Source organism: Lutra lutra, chromosome 11 (assembly GCF_902655055.1).
Source record: "Lutra lutra chromosome 11, mLutLut1.2, whole genome shotgun sequence".
Lineage (NCBI taxonomy): Eukaryota > Metazoa > Chordata > Mammalia > Carnivora > Mustelidae > Lutra > Lutra lutra.
Genome location: NC_062288.1, coordinates 34,958,270 through 34,973,309, shown reverse-complemented (window position 1 = coordinate 34,973,309; position 15,040 = coordinate 34,958,270). Strand labels below are relative to the sequence as shown.

The window sequence follows — 15,040 nt, the reverse complement described above, 5'->3', positions numbered from 1 at the left end:
TTTGAACATCACACACACCTCAGACCATCATACAAAATTCTGAGGATGGGTCTTCATCCCAACACCAGCCATCTATAGGGTGAGAGAGGATAATAAGGATCTTGGCAGTCAGGTCCTGGGGTCGAACCCCACATGCAGTTCCCTGCTCGGCAGGGAGGCAGCTTCCTCCTTTGCCCCTCACCCCGCTCATGTTTTTCTTCTCAAATAAATAAGTAAAATCTCAAAAAAAAAAAAATGGAACTTATGTGAATTTTGGTAATTCATAAATCACTTTACATGATTTTTGGAGACACAGCTTTTTCATAGGTAATGCAGATTTTTTTACATAATGTTGCACATTAGTTTGACTATTTTACTAGTTTTCCCCACAGCAGAAGAAATAAAATGACTGCTCCAGTGAATATCATGCCTAGCTATAAGTTTGCTTTTTCTTCTTATACATAATAATTAAATGTGAAATAAAGAGTTCTGCTACACATACTGTGATCTCATATAATAAAAAGCAGAACAGAATAATTATGTGCTTTAATGGTAATATATATTTATGTAATCACATGCACTATATTAATATTCTTATTGCCACTTATGGAATCTTTTAAATTTTTCAGCATGATATTAAGTAGGTTAATGTGGCCCTTATTTGTCTTTGGCCAAAAAAGAAAAGAAAAAGAAAAAACACTAAAGTGCTTAACTTTCTATTTAAGTAGAAAAAAAAAACAAAAAAACCTGTTAGCACTTTCACTATTTCCTATCCAGTGCTCTACAGTATTTCTCTGCCAACACTCGCACCCAAGTAGGGAAGAGGGTAGCTCTAACAATGTCTTAAACCATGGGGAAACCAGATATACCTTTCAAGCTAATTGAGTCACTCCTTGGTTAAAAATACTCCTTGACCTTGGACAACAATGGCAGGAAGATAGTACTCAAAAGGGCTCTGGAAGCCTTGAGCAAACTGAGCGGCATGTTTTCCAGTGGGTCCCCAGTCTTGCAGCTCGCGGGTTGTATCTACACACTTTGACAGTGTATAAGAATCTAAATTCCAGACATTTTAGGAGCTTTCCACAGTACTTAAGAGACAGCCTATATTAGCAGTATCTTATTATCCACTGAAGGGTTTTATTTTTTCTTTTTAAGATTTTTTTCAATTTATTTATTTGACAGACAGATCACAAGTAGGCAGAGAGGCAGGCAGAGAGAGGAGGAAGCAGGTTCCCTGCCGAGCAGAGAGCCCTATGTGGGGCTCGATCCCAGGACCTGGGATCATGACCCAAGCGGAAGCTGCCTTTAGCCCACTGGGCCACCCAGGCGCCCCCACTGAAGGGTTTTAATAATGACCTCCAAAGTCATTTCTTTCAGTGCTCTTCTACAGCACTTATTATTCTGGGGCTTCCAAGGCTTTTGTGTAACCTAGAAGGTCATTCGTGGGAATAACACAAAGCATCTGGGCTTCAGATTCTCTTTCAAAGCAAAGAACAGAAATATATTTATATAGTAGGTATACTATCATAAGTAAGAATGTTACTGTATGTTAACTCTCAAAATTTAAATTAAAAAAATAAATCAAATAAATATGACTATTTCATTTTGTGGAACTCAAATTATTTATGATCCTAAAAAAAACCTTGAACACTTAACTAAAATCCAAAGAAAAAATCCAATAGTACCTAGTGAATCTTAAGTTATTTTACTTTACTTTCATATCTAGGGTTTCTTTTCTTATTTATTTATTTTTTAAGATTTTATTTATTTATTTGATAGGTAGAGATCACAAGTAGGCAGAGAGGCAGGCAGAGAGAGAGAGAGAGAAGAAAGCAGGCTCCCCACTGAGCAGAGAGCCATGATGCCGGGGCTTGATCCCAGGACCCTGAGATCATGACCTGAGCCAAAGGCAGAGGGTTTAACCCCTGAGCCACCCAGGTGTCCCATAAAGCTAGGGTTTCAATAGGCATGGTGTTTGGATTTTTCTTACACTTTTTATTTTATTTTATTTTACTGATTTTTAAAGATTTTATTTGAGAGAGACAGCAAGAACAGGGGAAGGGGCAGAGGCAGAGGGAGAAACAGACTCCCTGCTGAGCAGGAATACAATGTGCGACTCAATTTCAAGACCCTGGGATCATGACCTGAGCTGAAGACAGATGCTTAGCCAACTGAGCTACCCAGGCACCCTGGTCTTACACTTACACTCATTCCCCTTCCTCAAAAAAAGGGTACTATTGATTACATGGAATATAAAATCAACCTCTTTTAGAAAAAAACTTTGATGTTAACAATCTTAAAATTTGGCAATATCACTAAGTTTAGAAAACTGCACATTAAAATGTTTGATACTGATTTTAGGGCTTGCTAAATAATAAGGTCGTGTGTGTGTGTGTGTGTGTGTGTGTGTGTGTGTGTGTAAGTAGATCCCAGTGATATAAGGGACAATACTGTAATTTTAAGTTTACTTTTTGGAAACTTTAAAAACATTTCATAATTAAAATAAAATCTTAAGTGATAAGGCTTTTGACCAGTACAAAACCTTATTTAAACAACAAAGCAGGGGCACCTGGGTGGCTCAGTGGGTTAAAGCCTCTGTCTTCGGCTCAGGTCATGATCCCAGGGTCCTGGGATGGAGCCCATATCGGGCTCTCTGCTTAGCAGGGAGCCTGCTTCCCTTCCTCTCTCTCTGCCTCCCTCTCTGCCTACTTGTGATCTCTGTCAAATAAATAAAATCTTAAAAAAAAAAAAAAAACCAAGGGACGCCTGGGTGGCTCAGTTGGTTAAGCAGCTGCCTTCGACTCGGGTCATGATCCCAGCGTCCTGGGATCGAGTCCCACACCGGGCTCCTTGCTCGGCGGGGAGCCTGCTTCTCCCTCTGCCTCTGCCTACCACTCTGTCTGCCTGTGTTCATGCTCTCTCTCTCCCTCTCTCTCTAAAGAAAACAACAACAACAACAACAACAACAACAACAACAAAGCAGTCTAACTGTATTCAGGATTTAACTGCATTCAGGATCTTAAGAGCAGAAAAAGGGAGGGTGGGGAAAAAAAAGAAGAAAATTTCCTTTTCCTCTTCTGACCAAAAGCTCAATCTAACTACAGTTGTAAAAATAAGCGGGAGATACAACATTACAATTGGGAATCAGAGTAAGATGGGCCTGAGTCCATCATACTTGCTACAAGATCCTGGAAAAGCACCTAATATCTCTAATACTTAGTTTTCTTTTCCTTTGTAAAGTGATATTCATAGTTCCAGGAGGCCCTTGAGAACACCAAAAATGTGAATGAATGTAAAGACCCAAGCAGAGTGCTCAGCACAGCATTGTGGTCATCCTTGTCTTAAATATTCCTTTAGCTCCTTTTCTCATCCATCACTCATCCTCCCAAGCCCAGAGTGACCTCTGGTTTCCTATCCTATGTCCTTCCCCTAGATCTGCTCTAATTTCCAAGGCATTTCATGCTTTGAAATTATTACTGTCTTTCCATTGCTGCAAAACATACAAGAAAAGAGCAAAGTAATTTCTGCTAGATACTGTGAGGAAAGCAATCTGATTAATCCATTAAAAAATGCTGGAGCCTTAATCTTTCTTGAGATATCAGTAGATGTATAAACAAGCAATGAGAAAGCAGTATAAAAAAATTAAAACTTTAGGAAATATTATAGGAAGTATTTTCTATACTGGGTAATTGCCACATAGTAACATTAATGCTGCCAAAGAGTCTACACCTCCCCAGTGCTAACTGGGAAGACACCTATAAGCTATTCCTATGGCCCCCATCCCAACTCTGATTTCAGAGATCCATTCAAACATTTCACTTAAGCAAAACCCAAACAAACATAAGTTGTAGCAACAAAAAGTAGGCCACCCGAGAGAGCAGAAGAACAGAACGTGAAAAGACTAGAAAAAGACGAAGGTTAGATGGAAAAGAGGGAGGCAGGAACAATGGGGAGGTGAGGAAATAAAGACAGAGTGGGGGACCCAAGGAGAGACAAGGCAGGCCAGTTCTAAAGCATGAATGATGTCAGCTTGTCTCATTCTCTGAGAACAGGTTTAGCTACATCTTAACTCCCCCAGAGACGCAGGGAAGAAAACATTGCCAGAAAAGTACTGCAGAGGTCCACACTATTATGTGGCTGATTGACCTGGGATGGCTCCACAAGACTTGGAACCAGGGAAAATTGCACTCACACAAAGAAGACTGATTGTTTAACAGTCAGTTTTAATCAGTTAGCAAATATCACAGGACATGTTTAAAAGTCAGTCTTAATCAATTAGCAAATATTTCAGGACAGTGAATTTCCTTCATGTGGCTGCTTCCACAGAATATAAAAATCATCAAATGATTTTAGCCTCACAAATATAGGTTTCTTTTAAGACCTGAAGGACATATTTTCATATTATTTCTGTTAGTTTCTCTATTCATGTTACTGATTTTAGAGGCCAAACTCTTTTTCTTTTTAGCTTAACCATTTAATTTTGGAGGAGGAAATAAATACATTTTTGAAATCTTTTTTTCAAATCTTTTCTTCTACAAAACATAAAAGTTAGTCAAGTATACTAAGAAAAATCTAGATTTAACTGCAATATTGCAACAGACCTACTGGAAAATATGAAGCAAAAATTCCAATTCTAAGTCAAGTGAATACATGTGCTCGCTTCGGCAGCACATATACTAAGTCAACTGAATACATTATTGACTCCAAAATCACCGATTAAACAAAAGAAATTATATTTGCATTGATGTGTGAATCTGCATCCATTCTTGGTAGCATGTAATATATTCAACTGCTCAGCTCTAGCTGTCCTTGTAGCCACATTACCATATTATTCAAATGTATCTATCATTTATATGTAAATAGAGAAGATAAATGGCTTCTTCATAAGACAACAATTTTCAAATGATAAACAGACACAGGCAGACATTAGCAAGATAAAAATGTTGCAAATATGCATTCTATTATATATTTAAAAAAAAACATGGAACCTATTTCAAATTTTTAAAAAAGTAGTGTGGTAATTACAAAATGGGATCCTAATACATTCACAATACCAACAGCTACTCTTCTCAATAAAATGTCTCAATGTCATTTGTATCTTATAAATTACATGTTCTCAGATCCATCTGTGAAAATTGGGATGTTAATTATCATGGTTACATTTCATGATTCCACAGTTAAATGCTGAAGTGATGCTACATAAATACCATATGTTTTTCTAGGAGAAACGGAGAAAGATTAATTATGAGTTCAAGTCCAAGTCTTCTAGCAGTAACACTCTCAACACAATAAGATCATTACATTGTGTGCTATGCAAATTGGAAGTTTTAATTAATAGCTGAAACATGAACTGAGGGGGAAAACTATGAAGTCTAAATTGCAAGTATCAGGCTTTCCTCCACCCACCCAAAAAGAAAAAAAATCTTAGTAAGAATGCTTCTGAGAAAACCAAGTTGTAAGTCCAAAGGAGGGGCAGGGGGGAATTAATCATCTGTGAACTTCCTTTGATGCAGTGATCACTGTCATGTTTAATCCTATTTGATAAACCTAAAAATTATAGCATATCTGGTGACAAATAGGTTATTAAAAGATAATATATCTGATGAAAATTCAGTTTAACATTTTTCTGAATTTTTCAAAATTATACAAACTTACTAGATAATATACTTCGGTACAGCAACTTAAATAAGAAACTCTATCATAATACTACAAGAATTTTATTTATGTTTATAAAATCTGAATTCTTACTTTACTCACCACATATTCAAACACAAGTGTCAGCGTCTCCTTGGTGTGGATGATGTCATGAAGCAGCACTATGTTAGCATGTTTTAGTCCTTTTAACAGAGAAGCTGTAAAACAAAGTAGACAGAGAGACGATGGGTAATAATCAACTAATATGTTTCATTATCATTTTGTCAGATGAGATATCTATTTTTCCATTTTCCAAGCCAATACCTATTCAGAATCAAGGGTAGTGGAACAGGGTTTTCATTTAGATGACGTGCTCCCCCGCCCCCAACTATTTCACGTGTTATTTGCTGTTAACCTTTAGTTAGATTCCATTATGGTCAGAGGACATACCTGGTATGCTTTCAATTGTTTTAAATTTGTGAAGGTTTGTTTCATTACCCAGGATGTGGTTTATAATGGTATGCATGCCATACTTATGGAAAATATATTCTGGTGAATTTGGGTGAAGAGTTCTATAAGTGTCAGTTAGATTCTGCTGGTTGACAATGTTGCTGAGTTCCTTTCTGTACTTGCTGACTTTCTGAATAATGGTTCTAACAGGGACTAAGAGAGGGTTGTTGACATTCCCAACTGTAACTGGGGATTTGTCAACGTCATTTTAATTCTGCCAGCTTTTGCTTTGTGCCTTTTGCTTGGTGGGTGGTGTTTACTGTCTATACCTTTAGGATTCCTATGCTTTCTTTGTGAACTGGCTCCTGTATCAATATATATGTCTCTCTGTCTTTGATAATTTTCTTTGCTCTGAAGCCTTTTTTATGGGATATTAACATAACCACTCCAGCTTATTTTTAATGATGTATCCTTTTACATCTTCTTTTAGCCTACAAATGTCATTAGATTTGAATATGTAAGTTTCTTATAAGCAGCCTATCATTGGGTCATGTGCTTTTTAAATCCATTCTGTCAACTTCTGACATTTAACTGATATTTAGACCATTTACATCTAATGTAAATATGAATATACTGGGTCAGCTAACATTTCAATCTATTTTCCCTTGGGCATCTTGTAACTTAGTCTTCATTTTTTATTTGATTTTGTATTTTCTTCTATTTTTCCCCTGAGTTCAATTAACCGATTTCATTTTAATTTTGTGCATTTTTCTTCTTAGCTTTTGTATTACCACTTCAAGGTGGGCTTTTTAGGTTTCATATACCCAAGGGCCTGAATAAGAAAATCTAATTTAGATTATAGTTTGTTGTGTACAATTTTCTTTAATTTTATAGTTGTTTTTTGAAAAGCATTTTTATCAGCTGAAAGGCATTTGTTTTATATTTTCTGAATTTTTACAGCAGTTTTATATAGATGTGCTAAGGGACTGCATTCTTAGTTTAAGAGCTCTCTCTTACATCAGTTCTTCTCTCCTCTATGTAGGTATTATGGATGGTGATGGTGGGAGAAACGGAGAGAGTCTGGGGTGATCTGTTTCTTTTTCATTTCTACAAGATCCTTATTTTTTCCCCTATTCTTTCCTTTTTCACTTTCACTGCCATCTTCAAGGGGTACCATCCCTTCACTATATAGCTATATATCTGAATCTCTCCCCCAGCCAGCACTTTCCAATCCTATTCACTTTTTATCTTTTCTGTAGTCAGTACTGTGAACCTCATGGAGTCCCAGTTTTCCCTTTCCAGAGTGATTCTGTCTGCCTCATCTAAGTCCTCCATAACCCTCTACCCTTTTCACAGTCTCTTAAACCTGTCTGAAGCTCTTAAATTCTATTATTTCCCCCTGTATTGATAACCATTCAAGTAGAATATTCAAAGAACAGAAGCTTCCTCTAGCATTATTTATTTTAATTAACCTTCAATTTTGGTTTTTGGTATACAACCTGAAGAGAAAAAAGAAAGATGTTTTGCATGTGTTTTGTCAAGAACTTATAATCATTCATATATTCATCAAGTTATTTATTAAGAACCTAATTACTGGCCCTGGACAAACTCTTGATACCCAATAATACCGCAAAACCACATCTTTAGAAAAAGATTTATAGTACCAAGCATGAATCTTAATGGGTGTCTTTAGGTGACAATGATGTGTCAGTGTAGGTTAATCAATTGTAAGGAATGTACCACACTGGTGAGAGATCTTTATAGTAGGGGAGGCTTAAGGGCAGGGAGGAGATATGTGGTGGTATGCAGGGAGTATATGAGAACTTGCCACTCAATTTTGCTGTGAGCCTAAAACTACATTAAAAAATAAACTCTATTAAAAAAAAATAAAAATAAAGAGATACACCCAGGGGCACCTGGGTGGCTCAGTGGATTAAGCTGCTGCCTTCGGCTCAGGTCATGATCTCGGGGTTCTGGGATCGAGCCCCGCATCGGGCTCTCTGCTCAGCAGGGAGCCTGCTTCCCCCTGACTCTCTGCCCACTTGTGATCTCTCTCTCTCTGTCAAATAAATAAATAAAATCTTTAAAAAAAAAAAAAAGAGATACACCCATGTTTTAACATACATAAAATAGCAAATCCAGATTATTTACACTTTACTCAAATAAAATGATATTACATACATCATGTAGCATATTTTAGGTATGTAACCACCACGCAAGAGGGGTTGCACTGGTCATTTCACCAGAAAGGCAGGGAGAAAGCATATGGATTGATAAGTTCTAGTATGAGCTCAATGAATGTGAGCAGTTGTTTTATTAGAGCTATTGCTATTGCTATGAATTTCTGTAGACTTCTATAAGCAAAACTGTTTCAGGACCATGTACTGTATTCCTTAATCCCAAGACAAACTTTTGTAAGTCCAAAGAAGGCCATTCAGAAGGAAAATTAATTCATGTGGCTGGTTCCAACACTGGAAGACAACAAGAAGTATGTTCCCCCTGAAACTCAATCAGTAGCAACAGTGTATAGTCCAAAGCCAGGCAAGTCCAGGCTACATAATGAGGCTTTCTCTTCCATCTCACAAAGACCTGCCATGGGCAAGTTAGTTGTATACACTAAAAATCTTACAGCAAAACACCTACAAGTTTATTTTATCTGAGCTTTGTAAATTAGCACACATGGGAAAACAATTACAACAATAAAATCACAGCACACAAACTGTGAAGGCACAACCATCATACAGACTTATGATAGAGTTTCATAGTATTAATTCCAACAATTTATAATCTTCCTTCTTTTAATTATTCAACTGGTCCATGAGCGTTCAACAATTAAAACTTCATGCAATAGCTAGCTTCCAGATGTTAACCTGGGGACCAACCTTTGCTCATTTTAACAAGGACAGCTGGCCTGCACTAGACTCCCAAGGCAGATTCATCCTCAGAGATCGATTATTTCAAACCACAACAGGGTATTTGAAAACGATGACCGGGTATGGGACTTCACACCCACCAGGGACAGGACGCAGACAGGTGAAATGAAGCAAGGGCCTAAAGGATCCCCGGGTTGTATGAAAGCAACCTGGCTTAGTGAGGCAAGTTTTGGAAATATATTATACAACAGGATTTGTAATCTTGTCCGATTTCATTTTTCAAGTTACTCCCTTAGCCTGTCAAATTCAGTAAGGATCCATCCTTATCAGCAACAACCCTGAAAAGGTACTGAAGCTCCCACTAAATTAAGAATCCCAGGCCCTGAGGATCCTTTGCCTTGGGATTTTTTTTTTAACTGTTTCCCCCAACCTCTACCCCATTACCGCCTTTTTTCTCACCACTTACACCTAAATTGTTGCTCATTTCTCAAAGTAATGTCTTCACACTCATCATTTCCCATGGCATTTTTCCTACAATTTCAGGAAAATTGAATTTCTGCCATCATTCATCTTGGGGAAAAAATGGTTTGTTCCTGACAAATATTATAGGAAAAAAGTCATGTCATTTCTTTATATATTTTTGGCCATTTCGACATGAAGACTCAAAGTCTCCAAACTTCTTTCTTGTAAGTCTCAATTATTACAGATTTCAGATTTCTAAATTCATTTATATACACTTTTAAAGTACACCATCAGTTAAAGAGGTACCAATATCTGTATTGGAAAGCAAACCCTCTTTCTTTTGAGCCTAACATCATTAATTTGCATTTGAAAAAGGACACCCCCTAATTGCACAGCTGATGGCAGAGGAAAGGCATGGAAGGTCAGAAAACCATCCAGGATCTCTATCAACATCCTGTGAAGGTGACAGACACTCCCAGCAAGTTGCCAGAAACTGTAATTCCTGCTGTTACCAAGGCAAGTGAGTCTCCTGGCTGCCAAGTCAGACCAGTGATTAGCACCTCCAAGTTCTAAAGCCAATATGTCTCTCTTTCCAAGACAAACACTGTCAAAATAATACTCCATGTAATCCTGATAATATCCCGGATATAACACATGTTACTTTTTCATCGTTTACTGACAAACCAACCCTGTAACATTAGTGCTGGTAACTCCAGCATACTTGGTTTCTCACTTGGTTTCTCCACAAATTTTAAGTAAACATATGGCAACATTTTCAATTCATTTCACCACTGAGGTTTGAAAAAGTTCAACTGCATGTGATGTGAAAGACTTGTAATTTTAGGGTTGAGGGTAAAATTCTAACAGTTCCGAGACTGTGATGTTAAAACAATACAAAAACAGAAAGATAAGTGTGCCTCTGACAAAGTGCCAGAAGGACAGAAGGACACATGGAGCCTCCCTTCATTTGGTAGCAGGCTTCAGATATCTGCTTATCGGTCATATTGAAACTTCCACCTCCCACTTTGAGAATAAACATCTTCAATTTCTCTTCTGACTTGGAAGGGATAAATTTTGCCTAAACTCCAATTTCACCAGGATTAAATAAATTCTGAGCTAACAGAAGAGTTCAGAGTATGTTCATTTTCTTTTAAAGATTTTAGTTATTTATTTAAGAAAAAGAGAGAGAGAGAGCATGCACAAGCCTGGGGAGAAGCAGAAGGAGAGGAAGAAGGAGAGAATTCTCAAGCAAACACCTCCGTTAAGCATGGGGCCCAATACAGGCCTGGATCTAATGACCCTGAGATCATGACCTGAGCTGAAGTTAGAGGTTTAACTGACAGCCACTCAGGAAACCCCAAAGTATGTTCATTTTATCACTCACAAGCAATGTTAATAGAGAAAGAAAGGACAAAACCCTTCTTTAATTTATCAGCTTTCTAAGTCATTATGTGATATCATACTAGGAAAGGACAGACCACAAATACACACAAGCTATCCTTGCTCTCACAACCCCCTTTAGCCTCTGGAAAGAAGTAGTGCATTCATATTTTCCTCTCTCTTTTTAAAAAATGTCTTCTTTTCCAGAGGGGTACACTTGGAGGGGCTGCTACTTCATGTTTCTAGAAGACAAACATTACTACGCATTAAACCCAAGGAGCTAACCTTACCTCAAGCTACAACTTACAACAGACATGAACTTTTTCTTTAAGCACACAGCTAACTAGCTCTAAGGCTGCTGAAATTCACTTTATACTAGAAATAATGAAAATACTTACTTTCAATGAGAAGTTACTTGCTAGTACATTCTGAATATTTTCATAGCTCAAGTATTCTGAATGGGAAAATCTGAAGGATAAAGAGAAAAAAAAAAAATCCAACAATCCCCTCCCCAAAAAATGCATGCAGAGAAAATAAGAGATCACTCGTCTAACTGTGTCTGTGAGGACTAGGTGGTCTAGACAGAGAAATGAACAGATACACAGCTCCTAGGTTAACCTGTACCAGTTCTGCAAGGTATGCTGCCTACTTCAGCTACACAACAGGAGAGAGGCTGTGGTTTTACTTAGCTCCAGACCTTACCCTTACTGATACCTAATATGATAAACACAAACACATGCACACACCCATAAACTAACAAATGAAAAAGTGCAAGAAACAGGTTAAAAATGGAACTGTATCTTTGACTCCATGTTTTGCTTTTTATACACTGTATGCACACACATACAGAGAGTCATCTCTGTGTTACGGGAAAAAGAGGTCATGGATCACCCAAAACACAAGGTCAAAATGTGATATCATATAAACTTAATTAAGCTAAAATCACATTATAGGATTTGGAGACATGTTTCTTGACCACCAGGTACCATCTAAACATGGAAAAATAATACAGCATGTTAGGATCACTTTATAAACATCATGTAAATCGCTTTCTAGCCGCTGTTTTAAAAAAAAAAAAAGTCTACTGTTTTTACTTGCTCTGGAGCTAAGTTCTTCTATTCAGGGATAGACAGAAATTCAGTCCCACTGCATATTCTTCCTGCTTTGCTCCACTCCTAATATCCCCAACATCGCAACCCTGAATGAGATGTGGTATTAGAAATTACAGACCCGAGCACTCCCTCTTGCGACGGATACCTGTTTATCCCCCACCTCACTACTGGCAAAGGGCAGCCTGCGGGGGGATACCTCCACACTGCGGTCTCACAGGACCACCAGGAATGCTTACTAAATCACTTCAAAGAACAAATACCTCTCATAGTATAGCTGAACCACATAAAACTGTCAATATTTGACATTTTTGACCTACTAACACAGCAATTTCACATGGTTCTGCCTAATAGAGTTTACCTGGCTCAGAGCAATTTTAACTTTATCACAAAGGCGTCATTACTTTTACCACTGTTAATGTTCAAACTGATTAATCTGCCACCAAAGTGTGTACACGGGGTTGGGGGGGAAATCTGCTTATCAAACTAGGTTATAGCTGAGGGGAGGAATCTGGAAACAATTTAATTTTCTACATGTACCTTTCCGTATCATTTGAATTGTTGACAATACAGATACATTCCTTTTAGACTACAAACAAGGTCTTGAAAAGTTCTTTGTTACAAGTGGGTTGGCTAAAGCAAACTGAAATAACACTAAAAAGGCATACAGATGTTTAACTACACAATTAACACATCTACAGTAATGAATCATTGTAACTGCAATGTGATCCTTCACTACTAATCCCACCTCATTACTAAATCCTCCTTGCCAGGGCACTGGTGCAAATGCTTGCATCTTATAAGGGGCTCTTTTCCTACCTTGGAACACAGCAGGCCCCGTTATCAGCCTGTAATTTGCTCCCACATCAGGAGTTAATCCAAAATGTTGAAACCGTTCCTTGTCTAAATAGTTACTTTCCTGCATTAAGATTAATGTACTCACTGAAAAAGATTCCGAGTTTGATTGTCTCCAATTACCCCCAGATGAACCTGTAAATGACCCACCAGCTGCTTTTCCATGCAGTAGCTGATCCTGTTCCCATTTGCCACTAGAAAGATCCAAGCATGTATGTATGGGAAAGCAGACAGGTGGTTTTCTCTTATGTAAACATCTTGCTAGTAACTTCTGCAGAAACAAATCTTGCTAAGTGACAGGGTTGGGAATAGTGGTACTTACGCTCCAGGTACTTTTGTCTTCAACATAGGAACTGAGGGTTTCTGGAAGACTTGTTAACAGAAGAGCTGTTTTTTGTCTGTCTATAGTAACTAGGCACTACAGTAACTAAGTTTAAAAACTGTTAGGTGGTTTGCTGTATTTGAACTACTTTATACTTTATTACTTGTGGGTTAAAAGTATAGTCAGTAGGAATACTACAAAGTATACAATTTAAAAAAATGTGTGGTTTGGCACCAAGCCCCTCATGTCTTCTGGTTAGGAAGAATAAACATTGGAACCATAATAGCTATCACTGCTCAACGAGGTGTAACTCAATCCCAATCCTTACATGAAAATATGTGAAGAGCTATTATTGTATTTCACAAAAATAAACAGAAGTATAAAGTCAGAAAATATTTTCTTTGCCATGGCTTCAAGTCCCAGGACCTAGGGGCTTGCCCATAAGATACGCGACTTTCCAAGATACCATTCCGGTGGTGGAGCGCAGTCAGATTCCTCCACAAAGCCGGGTAATTTTACAGCTTATTTCCAGACACGGGAAACTCTACTGCCCTTTGTCAGGAATCAGACTGGTCAAGTCACCACCACCACTGGCACAGGCCCGCCAGAAGGTGTTTCTCAAAGCATAGTCCTTCAATGATCCACTCCATACCAACCGCTGGCAATGCAAATTCATTGGACTCTATCCCAAACCACCAGATCCAAAATTGCGGGGATGGGACCTAAGAATCAGTCACGAAATATTTATTTAATATCTACCGTGTGCCAATCACCAGGAAAAACACAGACAAAACTCCTGTCCCTATGAAGCTGGCATTCAATATTTTGACCAAGTCTTCTATTCAATGCTTATGCATCCTCAAGCTTAAAAATCATTGTGTTATGGTTTTGATAGGGAGAAATGGGTAGCATGTTTGTGGGCTGCGTGTGTGTGTACACATGTGTTTATGCACTTAGTCACACTGCAATCTATTCACCGTTCCATAAGCAAATCAAAAGAAACAGCAAGACAATCAATCAGTTGGTTTACCTGGTATCTATTACCCTCTCTCTCTCTCCCACCCCCGTCTCTCTTACACACGTGCACGCACACACCCACACCCACACACACACAACTGCTGAGACAGATGTCACTGGAAGATAAAAAGTATTGGGCTAAAAGGAAAAGAGAATTCTTTATTCGGAAATTTTGTATTTTTAAAAATGTGTGCATTTTTTCCTGTTCAGTTAAAAAAAAAGATTTTAAAGCTTTTTCATAGAAATGTTGGTAAGGTCATCATTATATGGGCTTTTCAATGCCACAATTTTTGAGATCTGTGAAGGAATAAGGTTTTATGTAAAATGCTGGCAATAAGCCCTTCATCAGAACCAGTGCTTTAATAAGCAAATACAATTAGCAGATCTAGAGATACCATAAACAGATCATGAACACAGAAGGAAGAAGGGAAAGACTATAAAAAATGAAGATGGTGGGGCGCCTGGGTGGCTCAGTGGGTTAAAGCCTCTGCCTTCAGCTCAGGTCATGATCCCAGGGTCCTGGGATCGAGCCCTGCGTCGGGCTCTCTGCTCAGCGGGGAGCCTGCTTCTTCCTCTCTCTCTCTCTGCCTGCCTCTCCGCCTACTTGTGATATCTCTCTCTCTGTCAAATAAATAAATAAATTAATTAATTAAAAAAAAATGAAGATGGATTTTGGATGGGGTTAATTCTTACCCTTGAATATTCCCTGAATTGAAATTTCAAACATACCACTAGTTCATGTGACTTAATAACACAGTCAAAGCTATAAAAGTTTCAAATTACAACTTAATTCGGTGGAAAGTACACAGGCCCCCAACACCAGATACCCCACAGGCGGTCAATAGACCTTCCACCTTCCCATGACAAAACTGTCCCCTGGCCTGGACAAGGCTTTGAAATCCTTTCTACTGCCCCCAATCAGTGGTGGCCCTGGTGGGGACCCGAGTTCATCTCGGCCC

At 38.2% G+C, this 15,040-nt stretch overlaps 1 protein-coding gene across 4 annotated transcripts in view; it reads right to left on the bottom strand.

Moving 5' to 3' along the window:
• Nucleotides 1-15,040, bottom strand: part of CDK14 (cyclin dependent kinase 14) — a 592,901-nt gene that overhangs the window by 336,144 nt on the left and 241,717 nt on the right. For all 4 annotated transcript variants that reach the window (XM_047694487.1, XM_047694483.1, XM_047694484.1 and 1 more), the window contains one exon: nt 5,737-5,831. In XM_047694487.1, the coding sequence (XP_047550443.1) occupies nt 5,737-5,831 (95 nt within the window). The remainder of the gene's footprint in view (nt 1-5,736; nt 5,832-15,040) is intronic.